The 22,345-nt window shown below is 39.2% G+C and overlaps 2 protein-coding genes across 2 annotated transcripts; one reads left to right on the plus strand and one right to left on the minus strand.

Annotated features, from left to right (window-relative positions):
- The first annotated feature begins 509 nt into the window (after window positions 1-509).
- On the plus strand, window positions 510-12,472 carry LOC104235882 (GDSL lipase-like). Its single transcript, XM_009789711.2, has 5 exons — window positions 510-1,024; window positions 9,668-9,789; window positions 10,772-10,996; window positions 11,353-11,617; window positions 11,931-12,472. Exons 1-5 carry the CDS (start codon window positions 772-774, stop codon window positions 12,170-12,172), a joined length of 1,107 nt encoding a protein of 368 aa, XP_009788013.1. The 5' UTR covers window positions 510-771; the 3' UTR covers window positions 12,173-12,472.
- Window positions 12,473-14,900: 2,428 nt separating this feature from the next.
- Window positions 14,901-18,706, minus strand: LOC104235881 (protein NRT1/ PTR FAMILY 5.10-like). Its single transcript, XM_009789710.2, has 4 exons — window positions 18,509-18,706; window positions 17,095-17,312; window positions 16,381-16,916; window positions 14,901-15,988 (listed from the first exon to the last, which is right to left on the minus strand). Exons 1-4 carry the CDS (start codon window positions 18,642-18,644, stop codon window positions 15,172-15,174), a joined length of 1,707 nt encoding a protein of 568 aa, XP_009788012.1. The 5' UTR covers window positions 18,645-18,706; the 3' UTR covers window positions 14,901-15,171.
- Between the last annotated feature and the right edge of the window lie 3,639 nt (window positions 18,707-22,345).

Genomic DNA, 22,345 nt, shown 5'->3' on the forward strand with positions numbered 1-22,345 from the left:
CAACTAGAATCCCTTATTTTTTAGACGAATTCCGCTTCTGTATTCATAAATATAGTAGCGCGAATACAGCGAATACAGGTACACAACTGGACTCCCCTATTTTTAGGCGAACTGAACACAGTAGCGTGAATACAACTAATACACGTGTAACAACCAAATAATAACTATATGAAGTAATTATGTATATGATACCTATAGAAAATTAATAGCCATTAAATAAAAGTGGTTTCTGAAAATTCATCCGCAAACAAAAAAAAAAGTAATGGAGCTTGTCAAATTGGTCAATTTTAAGGGGGAATGTTTATTTCTGGACACATGGACTTCGGTTAGAACTTAGAAATAGGGTATATTTGACAACTAAAATATAACTAAGAGTAAAGGTAAACTATTTTGTAGACTAAAGGGGTAAATCTATCCCCTTCTCCTTATTCTTTGTGTTTTCAAAGAGCCCTCATGAAAGCAAAATTAATAATATTGGACTCCCTCATTCTTTAACGAAGAGAGTAATTTGTTTTCTTTCTCGTGATTTTTTAAATCTTCTTCTTTTTGGGTTTCTTTTTGTCTCTAAGTGGATGGATTTGGCTCTGGCTTCTGCTATCTCCTTTGGAAAATGTATAAAGATATGACAGTCCTCAACTCAATCATTTTCAGAATTAAAAAAATGAATTTTTATGCCAATAATTCACCTCAGCCAACAGTTTTGAATTAACAGTGTAATTCATTCTGCACCCCACTAATATCTTCAAGTGGTTTACTTGTTTATGTACTCCAATGGCTTTAATTTCAGGCTTGTTTTACTTGTGCATATTTGTTTTGGTTGCATGTTTTACTCGCCCAATTGTGTGTATTAGCAGACCTCAAGCTGCCCTCTTCGTGTTCGGCGATTCACTGTTTGATCCTGGGAATAATAACTACATCAATACCACCACTGAATTCCAAGCAAATTGGCGGCCATATGGAGAATCATACTTCAAATACCCTACCGGCAGGTTCTGCGATGGACGCCTTATCCCTGATTTTATCGGTAATTTCATATTTTTATATGGCGTTTTGGTCAATTATTTGATAAAGTCTTCTGTGATTGTAAATTATTGTAAAGTCTTCTGTGATTGTTCTAATCGAAAGTAATTTTCAGCCAGTTACGGGAAACAACCTAACTTCCACAAAGTGCTAATTGGTTAAATTAATTAATTTAATTTGGATTGAATAACCTAATTTCCACAAAGGGCTAGTTAATCAATTATGTTTTAATCATAAAATAGTTGGCGTAAACATATGGATCTTTAATGATCTCGATAAGAACTAAAAAGATTAAACAACTAATTTGCAAAATGAGAGAATTTTTGGGACAATTTTCTGTTTATATTAATGAAAAGAAGAAGTTGAACTACAAAACAACTGACAATAACTATCTTCTAAATTGGAACTCCATAGCGAGAAAATGACCTGATGATTGCTGCCTTCCTCTTTCCATTGAAGGTGGTTATAACAACCTAAGCTGACGTGGCTCCATCCTGGCCCTTGCAGCTCATTAACTCTAATTTAATCTCAGCTGTTCGTTTGAATTTCTGTTATTCCCTTTCATAATTTCTGTTACTGCTGATCTTCAGCTTCTTCACTTCGAACCCGGCTAGCAACATTGATTTTGTAGTGATTAATGGATCATTACATACTCCACCTCTTCAAAGAATTGGAGTCGAAGTTTGGAAACATAGCTTTGATGAACTGATAATCCTCCCATGTGGCATCTTCTGGAGGTAGATTTGACCATTGCACCAATACTCTAACCACAACAGCATTGTTTCTCTTTATTAGCTGCCTTTGCAAAATCGTCACTGGCTTTAATAAGAATTGACCATCTTCACCGGTGATAGGCAGAGTGGTCTGCACTACCACTATATTACCCACCTTCCTCTTGAGTAGAGAGACATGGAACACATGGTGGACTTTAGATTCAAGAGGAAGGTCTAATTTGTAAGCCACCATACCAACTCTAGCAAGAACCTTATAGGGTCCATAATACTTAGAGCTCAGTTTCAGGTTCTTTCTCAATGCAAGGGAGGTTTGCCTATAAGGTTGCAGTTTCAAATAGACCATATAACCCACTTGGAACTCCCTATCGGATCTTCTCTTGTCAGCATAGTATTTCATTCTCTCCTGAGCCTTAGTGAGGTTGTCTTTTAACAGTTGTTGCATCTATTGCCTTCTCATCACTGTATCTTCAGCCGCTTGTACCACTGTCTCCAATAAGGGTCCTAGGAATAGTCGGGGGGGGGGGGTAACCATACAAAGCCTCAAAGGGGGTGCCTGGCAGGCTGGTGTGGAAGTTGGTGTTGTACCACCATTCTGCAGCAGTCAGCCATTGCTTCCATTGTGTTGGTCAATAGCAGTCATGCACCTGAGATAATTCTCTAAACATCTATTGACTCTTTCAGTTTAGCCATCACTTTGAGGGTGGTAAGCAGTGTTGTGGTGTAGCTGAGTCCCCAATAGCTTGAATAAGGATTGCCAAAAGTTGCTTAGGAATACTTTATCTCTCTGTCAGTTACTATGGACTCAGGAGTGCCATGTAAGCAATGTATCCTCTTCCAGAACACATCAGCTACTGTTGCTGCTGTATAAGGGTGAGCAAGGGCTATGAAATGTGCATACTTGGTCATTCGATCAACTACTACAAGGATCACTTCTTTGTTCTGGGACTTGGGTAAACCTTCTATGAAGTCCATACTAATGTGGCTCCAAGCTTGGTTAGCAATGGGTAGAGGCTGCAATAGTCCCGGATAGACCATGTTGTCATCCTTGCTCTTGAGGCAAATATCACAGCTGGCCACATAGTCAATGACCATCTGTTTCATCCTAGGCCAATAGAACACCTGTGATAACCTTTTTAGAGTCCCAAGCTGTCCTGAATGTCCACCTATAGGAGAATCATGGAATGTGGAGATCAGCCGAGTTCTGAGATCACCATTAATACCAATATAGATCTTTCCCTTTCTTCTGAGTATGCTGGAAGTGTAATGCTAGATGCTAGGTCTTTGTAGAGTCACTGTTGTCCGACTGATCACTTCTGTAACTTTAGAGTCTCCTTCATAACTGTGTGCTATCTCCTGCATCCAAGAAGGAACTGAGACACTGATTGCCTGTAATGTTCCTTGAGATTGGCCTATGTGACATTCTGAGTCTTCCTGTTGCCTAGAAAGGGCATCAGCTACCCTATTTTCAACCCCTTTCTTGTACTGTACTTCATAATCCAGCCCAAGTAACTTGGTCAGTCCTTTCTATTGTATAGCAGAAGTAACTCTTTGTTCCAGAAGATATTGTAAATAGTGCCTCCACTTGTCAACTGCATTCAACAAGGCTATATACTCCTTCTCATAGATTGACTTACCCCTGTGCCTTTGAGCCAAAACCTTGCTAAAATAGGCTATTGGTCTACCTTCTTGCATAAGCACAGCTCCAATGCCACTTTGACTAGCATCTGTCTCAACTATGAAATCCTTAGTGTAGTTAGGTAAGGCTAACACTGGTGTAGAAGACATAGCTTTCTTGAGGGTTGTAAAAGCCAGGTCAGCTTCATCATTCCATTTAAAAGCATCCTTTTTGAGTAAGTCCGTTAAGGGTCTACAAATGATTTCATAATTAGCAACGTACTTTCTATAGTATCCAGTCAATCCCAAGAATCCCCTAAGTGCCCTCAATGAGTTTGGTCTGGGCCAGTCGACCATAGCTTGTATTTTAGATGGATCAGTATACACTCCTTCTGCATGTATGATATGTCCTAAGTACTCAACTTTAGATTGACCAAATGAGCATTTAGACTTTTTTGCAAATAAGGAATGTTTCCTCGGGGTATCAAAGACAGCAATAGATGAGTCACATGATCTCTTTCAGATAAACTGTAAATAAGGATGTCATCAAAGAAGACCAATACAAACTTTCGAAGGAAAGGTTGAAAAACCTAGTTCATCAAAGCTTGAAAGGTAGCTGGTGCATTTGTTAATCCAAATGGCATCACCTTGAACTCATAATGGCCTAAATGAGTTCTGAAAGCTGTCTAATATACATCTTCTAACCTCATTCTGATATGGCGATAACCAGCTCTCAAATCTACCTTGGAAAAGATCATAGATCCACTTAGTTCATCTAAAAGGTCATCCACAATAGGTATAGGATACTTGTCCTTTACTGGGATATCATTCAGCCCTCTATAATCTACCCAGAACCTCCAAGTCCCATCCTTCTTTTTGACAAGCAATGCTGGTGATGAGAAGGGTGATTGACTATGCTGTATTATGCCATTAGTGAGCATCTCCTTAACCTGTCTTTCCAACTCATCCTTCTAATAGTAGTTGTACCGGTAAGGCCTTAGGCTGATTGGCATGGCTCTAGGTTTCAGAGGAATGGTGTGATCTAAGGTCCTGACATAGGGTAAGACTTGGGTTCTGCAAACACATCAGGGTATTGATGCAACACCTCCTTAATGGCCTCTCCTACTGGTTCCTAATCTTCTGTCCCCAAGGAATTCATCATGAACAGATGAGCTATCAGAGCTTGCCCTTTCTTCAACATCTTTCCCATTGTTCCACTTGAAATCATATTCAACTTACCTTCCTCAGAAATACCTTGCAGTACTAGTTTGCTGCCCTTCTTGCCAAATGGTGACACACATCTTCTCATGGTCAAATTTAGTGGGATTATGCTTCTTCATCCAATCATTGCCCATCACCATGTCACAGCCTCCATGTGGAATGATTAGTAAGTTTTCCCGGAAGGGTCTACCTTGCATTTTCCACTGATATCCTGTGAAAATGGAAGTGCACATGACATAATTCCTATCAGCCACTGTTACTCTCACGGGTGGACAATGCCTAGCTTGGTAGCCTGTCTCTTTGACTGTGGTAATATCAATGAAACTATGAGTGCTGCCAGAATCAATTAGCATTGTTAGTTTCCTGTTTCCTATGGTATCTCGAACCAATATGGTATTGACCCCCCCGTTGTCACCTGATAGAGCATTCATGCACACAGCTTCCATGACTTCCTGCGCCATCTCTCCTTCAATAATCAAGTCTGCACATGGTTGTTTCTCTTCTATCGTAGTACCCTCAGGAAGGGTTTCTGTTGCCCCTATCATGCAGTTCAGTTGCTTCTTCTTACACTGATGGCCTAGAGTATACTTCTCACCACACTTATAACATAAGTTGTTGCTCTTCCGGTATTCATAAACTTCAGGACTAAGCCTGAAGGAGTTTGGTTTAACTGCAGCTGCAACAGGTACCCTTGTACTAGCAGAATTGCCAGCCACAAAGGAGGGCTTGGATATGACTTTATTTCTTTTGTGAGCAGCTTCTATTGCCTTCTCCTGCAGTCTAGCTTGTTCTACAGCAAACCGCAGAGTTGTAGGCTTAAACAACTTCACCCCAAACCTAATCTCTTCCTATAGAGCTCCAATGAAACTGGAGATGAAGTGTGATTCATCCAAGTGAGGATTCCTTATCAACATTTGAGCCTTCAAGTCTTCAAACTTGCCTAGGAATTCATCAACCGACCCTACTTGACTCAACTTGTTAAACTATTCCACTATGTCTCTCATTAGTTCCTCCCCAAATCGAATAACCAACTCCTCTTTGAATTCAGTCCAGCTTACTTTACCCCTACTTAGCACTAATGAGTTGTACCAAGTATCAGCTAATCCATTCAGATAGAGTGCAACAGCTTCTGCCTTCAGATTATCTAGGGTTCTATACAGATTGAAGTACCTTTCACACTTTTGAACCCATACCTTAGGTTCATGACCTTCAAAGTAAGGCCATTCCCACTTAGGAGAAGGGGCCTGCACAGCTTGAGGCCTGTGTTGTCTCAATTCCTGACTTGGCATGGGTAAGAGCCCATCTCCTTGAGGTCTGTCACCTTGAGCTCGTTGGGGAACTCTTTCCAAATTTGTCAACCTCTCTAAGATTAGCTCTAAGGTACCCTGTATCCCAGTTTGAGTGTTGCGTAATTCCTCTTGAGTGGTCAGAACTTCATTCAAAATCTCATCGTATCTTACCAGCTTATCACCCATAACTTTCAGCCTCGTTCCTTCAACCATCACCACCTTCACAGTCGCAGGATCGAGGCTCTGATACCAATTGTAATGATCTCGATAAGAGCTAACAACAACAACAACAACAAACCCAGTTTGATCCCAATATGTGGGGTCTGGGGAGGGTAGTCTGTACGCAGACCTTACCCCTATCTAATGCAAGTAAAGAGGCTGTTTCCAATAGACACTCGGCTCAAGAAGGGCAAGAAGAGGAAGAGGGAAGCAAGGAAAGAAGAAAGGTGGAAGAGAAAAAGGGAGAGATAAAGGATAAGTAGTATCAAATAGCAACAGGGAATACAATACCTGAGGCGAACAAAATCACATATCGTAATAAAAATCTAAGAATATGAAGGGACATGCACGCTACTAAACCTATCGGTAAACACTATAAACTATCTACTAACCTTCTACCTTAATCCTCGACCTCCACACCCTCCTATCAAGGGTCATGTCCTCAGTGAGCTGAAGCAGCGCCATGTTCTGCCTAAGCACTTCTCCCCAGTACTTCTTAGGCCTACCTCGACCCTTTCTCAAACTCTCCATGGCCAACCTCTCACACCTCCTGACAGGGGCATCAATGCTTCTTTTCCTAACATGTCCGAACCATCTCAGTCGCGACTCCCGCATCTTGTCCTCCACAGAGGCTACTCCCACTCTGTCCCGGATAGCTTCATTCTTAATCCTATCTCGCCTGGTACACCAGCACATCCATCTCAACATCCTCATCTCTGCTACTCTCATCTTCTGCACGTGGGAGTTCTTGACTGGCCAACACTCAGCCCCATAAGCATAGCGGGTCGAACCACCACTCGATAAAACTTACCCTTAAGTCTTAACGGCATATTCCTATCACATAGGACACCAGAAGTGAGTCTCCACTTCATCCATCCCGCTCCGATGCGATGTGTGACATCTTCGTCAATCTCCCCGTTACCCTGGATAATAGACCCGAGATACTTAAAACTCGCTCTCTTGGGGATAACTTGACCATCAAGCTTAACCTCTACGTCTGCATCATGGGTCTCACTGAATTTGCACTCCAAGTATTCTGTTTTGGTTCTACTTGGTTTGAAACCTTTAGACTACAAGGTCTGTCTCCAAACCTCCAACCTCGCGTTAACTCCGCTACGCGTCTCGTCAATCAACACTATATCATCGGCAAATAGCATGCACCAAGGCACCTCCCCTTGAATGTGACGCGACAGTACATCCATCGCCAAGGCAAACAAAAATGGGCTAAGAGCCGATCCCTGGTGCAACCCCATCACCACTGGGAAATGCTCCGAGTCACCACCCACAGTCCTCACCCGAGTCTTAGCATCATCGTACATATCCTTAATCACCCTAATGTACGCTACCGGGACGCCGCTAACCTCCAAACACCTCCACAGGACCTCTCTCGGAACTTTATCGTATGCCTTCTCAAGGTCAATAAACACCATATGCAAATCCTTCTTCCTCTCCCTGTACTGCTCCACTAATCTCCTTACCAGATGAATCGCTTCCGTAGTCGAACGTCCTGGCATGAATCCAAATTGATTCTCGGAAATAGACACGCACCTCCGCACCCTGGCCTCCACCACCCTCTCCCAAACCTTCATAGTGTGACTCAATAACTTGATACCCCTATAATTGTTGCAATTTTGGATATCACCCTTGTTCTTGTAAAGCGGAACCATCGTACTCCACCTCCATTCTTCGGGCATCTTCTTTGTCTTAAAAACAACAATAAACAAACCAGTGAGCCACTCCAAACCTGCCCGCCCCGCGCTCTTCCAGAATTCCACCGGGATTTCGTCTGGCCCTGTTGCTCTGCCCCTACACATCTTACGCATCGCCCCTTCCACCTCCTCTACCGTAATCCGCCTACAGTACCCAAAATCCGCCAACTCTCGGAGTGCTTCAACTCACCCAACACAATGTGTCTATCCCCCTCCTCATTCAACAGTTTATGGAAGTATGTCTGTCACCTTCTCCTAATGAGTGCCTCGTCCATCAACACTTTGCTATCCTCGTCCTTGATGCACTTGACTTGGTCTAAGTCACGGGCTTTCCTCTCCCTCACTTTGGCCAACCGGTACAACCTCTTGTCCCCGCCTTTGTCGTCGAGCTCCTCGTACAAACGAGCAAACGCTGCGTTCTTAGCTGTCGTAACTGCTAACTTTGCCTCTTTCTTCGCCTTTATGTAACACTCCCGATAAGTCTGTTTTTCCTCCTCGTTTGTACTCTACTAGCTTCAAATAAGCAGTTTTCTTAGTTTCCACTTTACCTTGAACATCTCCATTCCACCACCAGTCCCCTTTATGTCCCCCCGGAGAACCCTTCGTTACCCCTAAGACCTCTCCAGCAGCTACCCTAATGCAATCCACAGTCATGGACCACATACTAGACGCGTCCCCGATACTCGTCCAGGCCCTCATAGCCAACAACTTCTCCCCTAACTCTTGAGCTTTGTCCTTGGTCAAGTTACCCCACTTGATCTTAGGTTGCCTGCACCCCGCCCTCTTCCTCCTACTTCTCTTGATCTCCAGGTCCATAACGAGGAGCCTATGTAGGGTCGTGAGGTGCTCACTCGGGATGACCTTGCAATCAGTGCACTAATCTCTGTCGCTTTTCCTGCAGAGAAGATAATCAATCTGAGTTAGCTATAACCTAATCAAAAGCTCTAGCAAACTCGAACAATGAATTACCTCCCTCATTCCTATCCCCAACTACTTTTCAAAATTGAGAGAATTTTTTGGACAATTTTCTGTTTTTATTAATGAAAAGAAGAAGTTGAACTACAAAACAACTGAAAATAACTATCTTCTAAATTGGAACTCCATAGCTGGTGAGATCTACAGAATGAAGGAGGAAGAAGAAGAGGTTAGAAGGGAATCGAGAGAGAGAGAAGAGATCGAGTGAAGAAAGAGAGAAGAGAGAAAATGACCTGATAATTGTTGCCTTCCTTTTTCGGTTGAAGGTGGTTATAACAAGTTAACAACCTCAAGCTGACGTGGCTCCATCCTGGCCCAGCTTATTAACTCTAATTTAATCTCAGCTGTTTGTTTGAATTTCTGTTATTCCCTTTCATAATTTCTGTTACTGTTGATCTTCAGCTTCTTCACTTCGAACCCGGCTAGTAACATTGATTTTGTGGTGATTAATGGATCATTACAGGATCATGCGTATCCATTCACTTTGTATTTCTGGTTAAACTGCTGTGATTTTGCTTTCCTTGAGTCGAGGGTCTAATGGAAACAACCTCTCTACCCCTCAAGGTAGGGGTAAGGTCTGCATACATGCTACCCTCCCATACCCGACATGTAGGATTACACTAGGTATGTTGTTGTTGTTATTGTTGTGTATAAATTCAGTTCTCACATTGGTACAGGAAATGAGTTGCTATTTTCTTATCAGGTTTGTGACCGACTATGTTATATGAAAGGAAGTTAAGTGACTTTTCACAATAAACGGGAGATCCACTCTTTAGATAGATATTCTATAGTCATCTTAAAAACTTTGATTGCAATGTGCCTACAAGAATTATTTTGCTACAGACACATGAGGTGATGAAACTTTGATTTTTGGTTGTATTTGCAGCTGAACATGCTAATTTGCCATCGATTCCATCGTATTTTCAAATTGGCAAGCAACACTTTGTTCATGGGGTAAACTTTGCATCAGGCGGTGCTGGTTGCTTGGCCGAAACCCATCGTGGCTTTGTAAGTGGCATTTCCTTTTTGCTTTGTTTTTGTTTTTAACTGATGTTTCCTTTGAATTAGTTCTAACTTCTAAGTAATTCATGTTTGATTTTGATAATTAAATCAATATAGGGTGGCAGTCTTTGATATAATTGGTTCCATATAAACTCTTATTAAAGTAAGAGAAAGAAAATCTTCCAAGGTTTTTGAGAAGTGTTTTCCATATTGTTCCTACCTATTCCTGTTGGACCATGCAGAGTTTATTGAAGAATTTTGCACAGTTTTCCGAAAGGATTATTTGGTTAAGTATTTTTGAGAATCTTTAGATTGGTGTATTTTGTTGAAAGTGCCTTCTAAAAGAGACTTCTTGAGTAACCTTATATATACTCACAGAACATTGGAATTACAAACTTCCAAACTCGTCTTTGCAACTTTTTCTCACGAATACATCCACAGAAAACTTCTCCCAAATGGTGCAAACACAATAATAATACAATCTTTTTACCTTCCAAAAGTGTCTGTCATGTGTCGAAATATTACAAATGGACTTGTAATGGGATAAGTTTCTCTACTGTTAAACGAGTAAAAGTTCCTTGCTAGTCTGATCTACTAAGAGGTTCAAGTTTAAGTTTTGTCTTTCTCAATCGCACATATGGATACTTTAACTGCTTGATGGCGAAAAAGAGTTTATTCTGATTTATAAAATTAACATTCTTAGTTAATGCTTTATAAGAAATAAATTTTAATTTTCAATCACATGCCGGATTATTTCTAGTTAAAGTTTGTGTAACATTTCAAAGGTTTATACTTTGCATCATCTAACAGGCTCAAGTCTATTTGTATAATACTCTACATGCTATTTTATGTTCAGGATAAGATTCTTACATAACTTACTTGATAAGAAGATTGTTAAATAACCATAATTCCTTCTATGTCAAATTCTGCAAGTTACTTAGTATTACCAGGATTTTTTTATCTCTAAAGTATTGATTCCATTTGACAGGTTATAGATCTCAACACACAGTTGAAATATTTCAAAAATGTGGTAGAAATATTGAAGAAGAAGGTGGGAGCGACGGAATCCAAACAGATCCTCTCCAATGCTGTATATATTTTTAGCGCTGGTGGTAATGATTACTTGGCTCCTTTCTCAACAAATTCGGCTATTCCATATCCTGAAAGAGAATATCTACAAATGATTATGGGCAATTTGACATCTGTTTTGAAGGTAATGGATTCATCCTAAATTTTTTGTCTTTCTTTGGAGTTAGTTTTTACATTTTTATCTATTTGAGACTTGGAAGTATTTGCTTAGTGATGAGTGTTTTCATTTTGTCGTCCATTTTAGAAAAGTGTATATGATACAAATGACTTTGACCAAAGCAAATCAAAATTTGTAATTTATTTGGGATGAAATCAGATATTGTTACTTTCTTTTTCTGTGAAATAATGACAAATTAAAACTTCTGTGTGTAAATTCTTTTGTTTGTCAAATTTGAGTTTTTTTTTTCCATGTCCTAGGTTGAGTATTGGCTAGAGAGTAGCTAGACTAATTCTTTATACTTCCTTAAATTAATGCAACAGGGAATTTACAGGGAAGGAGGGAGAAAATTTGCCATGCTTAATATGGTTCCCATAGGTTCTCTTCCTAATATTAGGGCTCTTAATGCTCAAAAAGGAGTTAAGAATGGCGATTTCATAGAGGAGGTCACAAACTTGGTGAAAATGCATAATTCGGCTCTCCCAGAAATTCTCAAGCAATTGGAGAAGCAATTACCTGGATTTAAGTATACATTATTCAACTTGTTCAAAGTATTTGCCGAAAGCATTGATAATCCAACAAAATATGGTATGTTTATCTCATCGAACCCAAAATCCGTCTCTTTATGTTCGTTTCTGTTTTCAGTGTTTATTTTGTGTTAACACAGCTAATATGGCAATAAGTACTATAGGTTTTTCTTTATCTGTCTTTTCCATCCCATGTCTGCACAGTGCCAGAAATTTTATTGCCCTGCTCATAGAATAGAACGTGGGTCTTAAATCTTAATCGGTTAGATCACTTGTTGAGGCAATGCTCAACATAAAGGAAATACAAAGTATAATGTTTAATTATCATCTGAAGAATGTTTCCTTAGTTTACTTACAATTTTGCTTTTGTTTAGGTTTTAAGACATCAAAGACCGCTTGTTGTGGGACTGGTGCATTTCGAGGGATTTATAGTTGTGGAGGTAAGAGGCAGGTAAAAAAGTACGAGCTGTGTAAAAACGTGAAAGATTACTTGTTTTTCGACTCGTTTCATCCCACTGAGCTAGCCTACCAACAATACGCCGAATTACTGTGGAATGGAACTGCAGATGTTGTTGCACCTTACAATCTAAAATCCTTTTTTGAACTTTCAACATAACCTGATGGTGGTATTGCTGAGATTGTTTCGTCATATGAAAAGATAGAAGCAAAAAGAATGTGAAATTTGATGCTAAAAGAGCTAGATCTCTACTTTGTTCAATTTACGAAGAGTCAATCTTTAGATTAGATGAGATGACTTCATATCTCAGTCTACATGATTGAACAAAGCTGAGAAATTAGTTGGAATCATGTAATGTACATTTCAATTGTATATGCATGGATAAGGATTTGTAAAAGGATGTCCATTTTATTTGGGAAGTGATTGGAATTAATAAAACTTCCCCTTTTTGTCTGTGTCTCTTACCTTGTTCTTCTCCAGTCACGTTTGTTTCTCGGTTATCTGGCATTGCATCATTATTGGACCTTGAAACGATGAATGTGTCTACAGATGGCAAGCATAATCAGTACTTTTACATCAGGCATCATCTAATATCCTCTGCCAAAAGCAAAGCTCCAAAAGAGTTGAAGAAAAGAACATGAACAAGAACAACCCTTTCCTGTCTTCCTTTACATTTAAAGAAAACAAAAAGCATGTTTGGTGATGGTTTGATTTTTTAAAACCTGAGACTGTTTTCACAAATGCAGCTTCAGGGTAATTCCGTTGGCATTTGAATTAGTATCTGCAAACAACCCTTTTAAACTGGAAATGAGCATAGCTTGAGATCTTTGTATTTTTTTTTTGGGGGGGGGGGGGGGGGGGGTTTGCACCTTGTCTGGTACCCGCATTAGGGCCCGGACTAATCCACATTCGCACCGAGTAAGGCCTATTAAAGGGGAAACACTCCCTACAGGATGTCTTGTATCTCAAAACTCTGTCAGTGGTTTAGATGTTAGAAAGCATGCTGCTCTTGTAATTATAAATGGGATAGCCTGCTCATTGTTCTGAAGTACTGCCCCATCGAGTTGTTTCACTTGAAAAGTCAAGACACAAGTTTCCAAGATATTCAATAGGAAAAATGATGTTTCAGAGAACAGACTGCTGTTATGAGGTGACTTGACTGATGGCTAGAACTTGGCTTTAGCGTACCACTGTAAAGCATCAGCCAAGTAGTAAGTCCTGAACATTTCTATTCTCATGGTGGATATACTTTCAGTGGTGGTCTGTGCAACGATCTACTAAAGGTATGCGTATAAACACATTATCTATTTCTTATGATTGGTCTAAGTATAGGTATGGTGCCAAGAATGCCGGCGTTGAGTTAGTAACGAGAATATGGCATTGACCTTTATCAAGGCCAACTGCTGGGATATTTTGAAGCTTCAGTAAACCTCCTTGATGAAGTTTCAATTGATAATTTCGTTTCCTAAAGCAGAACTGGAGATTCTTGCACCAGTTAGACCAGACAGATTCAGAGAGTTTCTGAAATCAGGTCCTGGTATGCACTTGATGGACAAATGCTTGGCCTAAGTAACTCTTCGAGAGTTATGTCATTCACCTATTACGAGTTTCCACCAGAGTTACAGATACTCGAAATATCTCCCTCCTATCTACGCAGGGGCTTACATGCAAGGTTTTCCTATCATGCAGTGTTTTCTTAGTCTTGACTTATAACATAGTCAGTGTTCTCATTCTCCTCTTTGAATTGCCTTAGTGAGTACCAACCATATGTACTGAGGATGCACTTCATAACAAGTATGTAAATGCTCAACTAGTTCATACACCAACAGTAACTAATTTGCAAGCACACAAGAGCAGCTTAAGACCTGCTATGGTAGAAGCAAAGAAAACACTAAGAAGCTGCTGCAAGAGGAAAAAGAGGCAAGCTGATTCAGGAGCGGCTGCAAGCCATATGACAAGATCAGACCAGTGATTGATTCACTGAGAGAAGCAGATATATGCTACTTGGGCTTCTTTGGCAACTGTAAAATCAACTCATGAATTCGCAGAGTAAATAGCTCTAGACATGGTTGTTGCCCCACGGTTGTATAGAATCTAAGGAATAAGAGGGATATATATGGCATAACCACTCTTTTGGTTGGAGGCTGTGTGCCTGCCTTTCCATCAAACACAGTTGAGGAAGTCTTCACAAACTTCTGTTAAGTAAAAGCTAAGATACCACTTAGCTTATGGGTACCAAGAACTTTACCTTATCAAAAAAAGGCTTATGAGTAGCAAGACGGCGCTTAGCTTCGATACCAAATGTTTTTTTTTTAATATACAAGAACCTTTTCTTTTGTTCCGTGGACAACCAATATCATCTTCTTCGCAAAGAGTTTATCTGTTATTGTTGACCTTGCAATTAACCTGAGATGTTTTTCCAATATAATGTTTGACTTAACTCTGGTAAGAAATGTTTTTACTGAAAGGTAACCTTGGCGCAACGACAATAGTTGCCACCATAAGACTAGGAGGTTACATGTTCAGCTGCGGAAATAACCTCGTGTAGAAAATACAAGGTACGCGACATTAATCACCCAATATGATCCGACCCTCTACCGGTCCCGTGCATAGCGAGAGCTCAGTACATCGGGTTTTTCTTTTTAAGAGATTTTTTATTCTAATGAAGCAATATCTTACTGAAATTTAAGTTGGATTTTCCATTAGTGCATTTTACTATTATAAGTAGTTTCAAAGTTGCAATTTGTGTACAATTAATTCAAACACCGAAGAACTTCCATGTTATGACAAGTTGTAAGATCTCAAAAAGAAATATCTAAAATTGCTCTTGCTCATGTGTTTCAGCGTCAAGTTATTTTAAGAGGAGTTTTCTGAAATTACAATCACAGAGCATAAAACATGTGCTTATCACCACTTAGTTTTTGTAAATCTTGAACAATTATATGATGATCAACAAACAATTGCATAATCCTATCTAACGAACTTACAATCCAAGTCTCACCATACCGAACACCTAAAATATACAACAATATTAACACAAGCACCTCAGACTGCAGCTTATGTATATCTAAGCTTTCTACAGTCACAAGGTGCTTTGACAAGAATATCACTACAGCACAGAGAAGACCTTTATATTGGGCACCCTTGACTTCTACATCTTAGAGAGAACTTGACTTATTGTATATATAAGATCTTGAAAAATACAAGTATGCAGTGAATGCCATAGTACTAAGTACAGCAAGAACCCAATAGAAGTAATCCAGATGTGCCCGATTCAAGTTGTCCGAAAACCAACTGCTCTGACCATCTTTACCAGTGATGTTCTCAATAACAGAGATGAGGAAACTGCTTAAGAAGCTCCCTATGCCAAATATGCTGAGGTAGAGAGAAAGGCCTATACTTTTCAACTCGACTGGCACCTGATCGTAGAAGAACTCCTGCAGACCAACCATGGTAAATACATCGGAAATACCAAATAGTAGGTACTGAGGTATTAACCAACAAATGCTCATGGGAATTGTTGCCTTTGGCATGTCAACCAGCCCGTATTGTATAGCAGTTTCAAGACGTTTCTTCTCGACTATAGCTGCAATCACCATGGAAAGTATAGACAAGAAAATCCCAGTTCCAATTCTTTGGAGTACAGTGATACCTGATGGTTTCCTAGTTATAGCTCTTGCAACGGGAACCAAAATACGGTCATATATAGGAATAAAAACAACAACAGAGAGGCTGATGAAAGATTGTAATGAGGCAGCTGGTACTTCAAAATTTGAACCAAGAGATCTGTCCAAAGTTGCACCTTGTTTGGTGAATAAAGTGGATGACTGTGAAAACACAATAGCATATACCAAACACGTTATCCATATTGGAATCAACCTAAGAATAGCCTTAGCCTCTTCAACCTCGCTGATACTACAAATTTTCCCATTTTCCTTGGAACCATCGGGAGCAAGCAACGCTTTGTTGAGGAACCTGTGTTCAGTACAAATTTATACCAATAAAATGAGATGTCTTTTAATACAGTTGATAGAAAAACTACTTTTTTATGCATAAATATTTCATTGATTGGCTAATACTATCCTACAATAAATTGGAGTGTCCACACATGCAATGGGCTTTTAACATTCAATAGCAAGCTTAAGACTATGCAGTCTTTAACTCTTTAAAGCAAGTCCCTAGATCCTTTGAACTCTTAACAAATCAAACCCGAGAAGAGCAGCCATTCCGTAATTATTTCCACCATCCTAATATATTGCAGAACTGTATGTATTTTTCCTTTAAATTATCAGAAGATCAGCAGATGACTGAAAAATCAACAACTTTTATTCATCCAATTATAAAAGAAATTGCAAAACTACACTCACTTGAATTGTTCAGAACCTTCATGAGGAAGAATACCCTGAACTTCTTGTTCCACTGATATAGCTGAAGCGGTTGTTTGCCAATTCCTAACTGCATTAATAAACACATTACCAATTCTAAGAAATGGGTTCTTTTCATCACTGCTCTGGCGAAACCGATAAGTGAAGCTTCCAAGCAAGAACACAATAAGAGCGAGACCCATGACAATACAGGGAATTCCAAATCCCAGACCCCAGCTAAGGTTGTCTTGAATGTAGTTCAATATCCAGAGGGTCATCAATAGACCACCACACATTCCAAAATACCACCAATTGAAGAATGAGCTTTTAGCTTTACTTTCTTCTGGGTCTTGAGCATCAAATTGGTCCGCTCCAAAAGCTTGTACACAAGGCTTGTGCCCTCCCTGTCCAAAAGCTACTAGATACAAAGCAAAGAAGAAGAAAATAATTTGGAGCTTGGGAGGAGAACATGTTGCAGTATCTTGGCAGTCAGAATAATTGAAAGGGAGGACAGTTGAAAGCGTCAAGAAGCCAAGTCCCTGTACATCAACAAATGAAAACCGTCTTACTTGCTAATTCTTTCTTTGCTAAAGCAGAAAGAAGGCAGTAGTTTCAGTCAACTATGAGAGGCATACTTGTTCATATTGTACCATAAGTAACCCAAAAAAGAAGAAGAGTACAATTGTGCCAAAACAAAAGCCTGAACTGGGTACTAACCAGGATGTAGAGTAGAGAGGAGATGATAATGGTCCGATACCGACCCAGGTATGAATCAGCGATAAATGCACCCAAAAGTGGAAGAAGCGATGCTGTTCCGCTCCAAGCATTTACATTCACCGCTGCTGTTGCAACCGATTGGCCTAGTGGGCCCGTTAGGTAGCTTATTAGGTTCGAACTTATCCCATAATATGCAAATCTCTCTGCAACCTCCACGCCTAAAACCAGAAGAAAATAATCAAGTTTCAAACCAAGCTGCTAAAACTGTGATAGATTTTGAAAGTTGGTGAATTTGAAATAAGATCAACTTTTAAGACAATCCAGCTGCCAAAATTAGAGAAAGATTTGAAAATCAGCCACAATTGGTGAAAAATCATTTTTAAGACAGCCCGATGGCAAAAATTGGAGATGAAATTTGATATCAGCGACAATACGACTACAACAATAACAACAACTCAATCCCCAATTAGTTGAGGGCAATTATATGCATTCTTAATATCAATCTCACTCCATTTCAACATGTTTCATTTTCATTTGGTGGGGAAACAATTTTTATGATAACTCAACAGGTAAAATAGCTGGTTGAAAATTGGTGACAATTGGTCCGGAAGAGATCAAATTCTAATACCACCCAAATTGGAAATAAATTAAAAAATAGAGAAAAATATCAGCTGTTAAGACAACCCAAATGCTAAAACTGCAGATAGACGAGAAATTTGGCAATTACAATGCTACTACTGCTATACTTTAGCGCCAAACTAGTTAGAGTCGGCTAATATCACCATTTTGAACGCATTCATTCCACTTGGTGGCAAAAGATCAATTTTAATTTTTTAATACATCCCAGCTGCTGAAGTTGCAGAAAGATTTGAATATCAATGTCGATCATTTTCTTAAGAAAATAGATGCTAAAATTGTTTTTGAGAAAGAAGACTTGAATATCACTGGAAATAGTGTAAAAATCAATTTCGGAAGACGATCTAGCAGCTAAAATTGCAGAAAGAATTGAAAATCCATAAAAACAGTGATAGAAAAAAAATCATTTGTTAAGACAACAAGCAGCTAAAATTGCAGAACCATTTGAAAAATCAATAATAATTGAGGAAAAAGAATGAAAATTTGAGACAATCCTGCAGCTAAAATTGCAGAAAAGATTTGAACATAATAACAATAGTGGTAAAAAAACAAAAATTTAAAACAACCCAGCAGCCAAAATTGCAAAAAAGTTCAATATACATTTATGACAATACTGGAAAAAAATACATTTTTTAAATAACCCAGCAGCAAAAATTGCATTAAGATTGAACATCAATGATTATTACTGGACAAAATTCAAAATTAAGTGAACCAGATGATAAAATTGCATATATATTCCAAAATTAGTGGCAATTGCATATGGGTATTTAGTTATCACCTATGATGAAGGAAGCGGATCTCCAGCCACCGGATTTGGATCGGGTCACAGGACGACCCTTGAAGTCAACTGAACCTTCAACGACGTCGCCGAGAAAGGGGGTTTCGGCGTCGGAGATGTTGACTCCGGTGGCCATAGAGATGACCAACCCAAGAATCTACACCAATGATTGAATTCAAGTTGTTGTGTGGTTCCATGAGAAATATGAATGGGTAGTCCATATGATGTTTTACTTTTTGGCGGTTTCTGTAAAAGAATCGTTTTCCTGACCAGAAAAAAAAAAGGAAATATTTTAAGAAAATGACTTATGGTGTTTGGCAAGCAACCTCCACTTCCACAGCGTTGCTATGAACGCAAGCAAACTCCACTCCCAACTAAGAGGCTGTGAGTTCGAGTCTTCCAAGAGCAAGGTGGTAAGTTCTTGGAGGGAAGGATGCCGGGGGTCTATTTGGAAACAGCCTCTCTACCTCAGGTAGGGGGTCTAGATCCCACTAAGTGGGATTATACTGGGTTGTTGTTGTTGACTTATGCTGTTTGGAGTCTGAAGAGTAAAAAATATCTTAGGTAAAAATAAATAGAAAATATTAATAGACGATAATAATTTTAGTAACTCGGACACTATTTTGGTGAAATTGTTAGGACTAAATATTGTTAACGGTATGTAAAACGTAGTAATATAAAAAATAAATTTGAAATTAGTTAGAAAATGAAAAAGGGAAGAAAAATATTCACTCCATTCTAATTTATTTAACACGGGATTCGAAATGAAATTTAAGAAATAAGTGAAAACTTTTAAAGCTTGTAGCTTTGAATATGCTAATTTGGTGTATATAAAACTTCTAAAATTTATGTTCTTAAACTTATCGTAATATTATTTGCACATATAAAAGTTTTTGAACGAATCAATAAGAAAATAGTACCAAACAAATTAGAAAAGATGGATTACTTATTTTTCTAAAAAAAAAACATTCAAACTAATATTCTCCGTCATATTGTAAGCACGTGATTTTTGCTTTGCGCGACAATCGCTCCAAAAGAATAAAAAAAAAATTTTGGTCCTGCTGTACAATTTTTGGATTTCTGTACGGCACTTTGTTGATTTATTTGTGACTTTTGCCCATTTTTATTTTTTTTATTGTTTAAAACAAAATACAAAAAATGTTGTGTGTCATGCATAATTCGAACCGTAATCCGGTCGTTAAATAGAAAATCATAAATAGGCATCTTTGTCCGTGATTTTGTTTTGTTTGATTTTACCTGTCTTGAAATATTTTAGTGTGTGTGCAAATAATTGTATTGAGTGTGTATTTAATTTTAATTTGATTTTTGCTTAGTTTTGTTTTTAAAATAAATAAGAAAAAGAAATAATAATAATAAAAAAAAAAATCTCTTCTTCTTCCGGATTGGGCCAATTTATTAAAATTGGCCCAAACAAACAATGCTCAAACCAGGCCTGCCCGGTCCGCACCAGCTGATACCCAGGGTGTCCAAACGACGCCGTTTTAATCCAGTCTGATCTGGGCCGTTGATCTCAGATTGATCAACCGCCAAGATCACATTTCCCATACCCACGAACAAAACCCGACCCGTTCCACCCGGACCAACCCAAACCCCCTTTAGTTGAAACGACACCGTTTCCCCTAAGCCTTTAGATCCAAGCCATTGATTTCAGTTGATCCGACGGCTGAGATCAACCCACCCACTAACTATATAAGCCCTTTACCATACCCTGCCCCCCTATCCAACACCCCAGCCTTCGTCTTCACCAAACCCTTCCCCTTCAAACCCTAGCCGCCCCTGTATCCTTCACCATGAAAGCCGGCGGCATGGACGCCGGTGACCCTACCCTTAACACCCTAGAATCCCCTTGCCATCCTGAACATGGATCTGTTAACTACTTAGCTCGAATCCCATCCCACCTTCTCGAATCTTCATTTGAAGATTCGAGTCAAAACTCGATCTACACCGTTTAACCCCAGCTTCATACCAGACACTCCCCAGACCCCCCTCGTGACCAAACCATGCTTGGTTTGGTCCGAATCTGACCAGGGAAGCATGAATCCCAGATCTGATTCTTGGAACCATAAGGTTCCTCGTCGATGGGCCGTGTTTTGTTCAAACCAAAGGATTAAGGTCTAATGGACCTTAATCGAAGTGTTTCCCATCTGAGAAACACTTCGATTAAAGCCCGTTCAGCCTTAAGAAAGGTCTGTCCAAATCCGAGTTCAAGACTTTTGATTTTTCGAGTTTTAAGGTGAGTTTGTTTTCTTTCCTTTACTTGTTTTAGTCCGTGTGATTTGTTTTAAAAGCTGTTCATGATTGTTGAAATCTGTTTGTTTTGAGTTTCTATTAACTGTGTCCTGTCCACTTTGCCTGAACCTTTGTTGTTTGATTGAGTATCTTCTTCTACTTGTTCTGATAGTGTGTATGTATGTATTTGTTGTGCAATTAGTTGAATTCCAAATTTGTACTGATTAACTGATTCCTCGAAGCACAATTCTGTTTAGTCAGTACAATTCGAATCATGTGTCCTATACTTTTGAATGTCTGATTTTGGTGTCGATTGTATGTGTTATAACTAATATAGTCGAGTCGACATGTGTCGTCAATTAGTTTCAACTGTCTGAACAAAAATAAATCGATTTGCTTCTGTTGAACATTGCCTGAATCAATTAAGAACCAAGTTCATTTACTTATAGTTGTTAATGTGATTTCAGAAACCTAAGGCTTGGTCTGTAATTGAAATCTGAATTGATGGCATGTGCACTTGTGCACAGCATGTGCATTGTGCACAGCCTGGTTCCTGCATAAAGGGGCTTTTGATTTTAAAATAGTTTGACAGCATATGCTGTCAGATATATTCTGCTGCCCATACTTTGCTTTAGTTTAAGAAGTATTAAACCTTTTTAAAGGATAAGTCTGCCAGGGAATGTTGATGGGGGTTAATACTTAAATAACTAAGTGGAACTGAAAGGAAGAGGGCACATGGGAGGGGTGTTCTTTTGGGTCTAACAGGCTGTTAAAGGGCTGAGGTCTAGGCTTATAAATGAGACAGAGCTGAAGAGATATGGGAGAGACCAGAGATTAGAGGAGAGAGGGGATAGACAGAGGCACACTGTGAGGAATTTTTTTTAAAAGAGAGAGCTGAAATACATACAAATAGATACATACAGACATAAAGGGAGAACATAGGAGGAGAGGAAAAGAATACCACCTAATGTTAGGAAAGGAGACAGAGGGAACTGGAAAAGATTTCTTTTAACAACTTCAGTATAATTTCAAAACTGAAGATTGATATTTGGATTTTGGGAAGAAAGGAGATAGAGGGGGAATATACAGAAAGCAGAAACTGTCTTCTCTTTCCTGCTGATTGTTCGATTCCTAGTTTGTTTAACCTGTTTCAAATAAGTGTTGATTTCCTCTCAAGTATCAGCTAGGTTTCTGTTGTTTGGTTCTTATTGGTTTGCTTTCTTTTGGAATTGGACCATTTGAATTCTGAGCCCACTCCTCTGCTTTTTGCTGTCATTTTTGTTGCCTCTTCCCATTGGCTATAACTGCATCTTGCATTGGGATTTTTGTTACCTGCTGTTACTGCTGCTGCACTTGTTGTCATTGTTGCTCTGCTGACTTCCCTTTTCTTCAATTGTCAAAAGACTTCCAGGTACACACTTCTGAAACTATTTGTTGTTGAAAGTTTGAAGCCTTGAAGCAGAAATAAAAGAAATGAATGTTGATTCTTTCACAATACTCGTGTTCAAAACATGGCCATAGGTCGAATGGTAGTCGGCCTGCATTTGTTTAAGCTCAACTGCAACTGCTCTGTATAAATTAACATAC

The sequence above is a fragment of the Nicotiana sylvestris genome, chromosome 6 (assembly GCF_000393655.2).
Source record: "Nicotiana sylvestris chromosome 6, ASM39365v2, whole genome shotgun sequence".
Taxonomy (NCBI): Eukaryota; Viridiplantae; Streptophyta; class Magnoliopsida; order Solanales; family Solanaceae; genus Nicotiana; species Nicotiana sylvestris.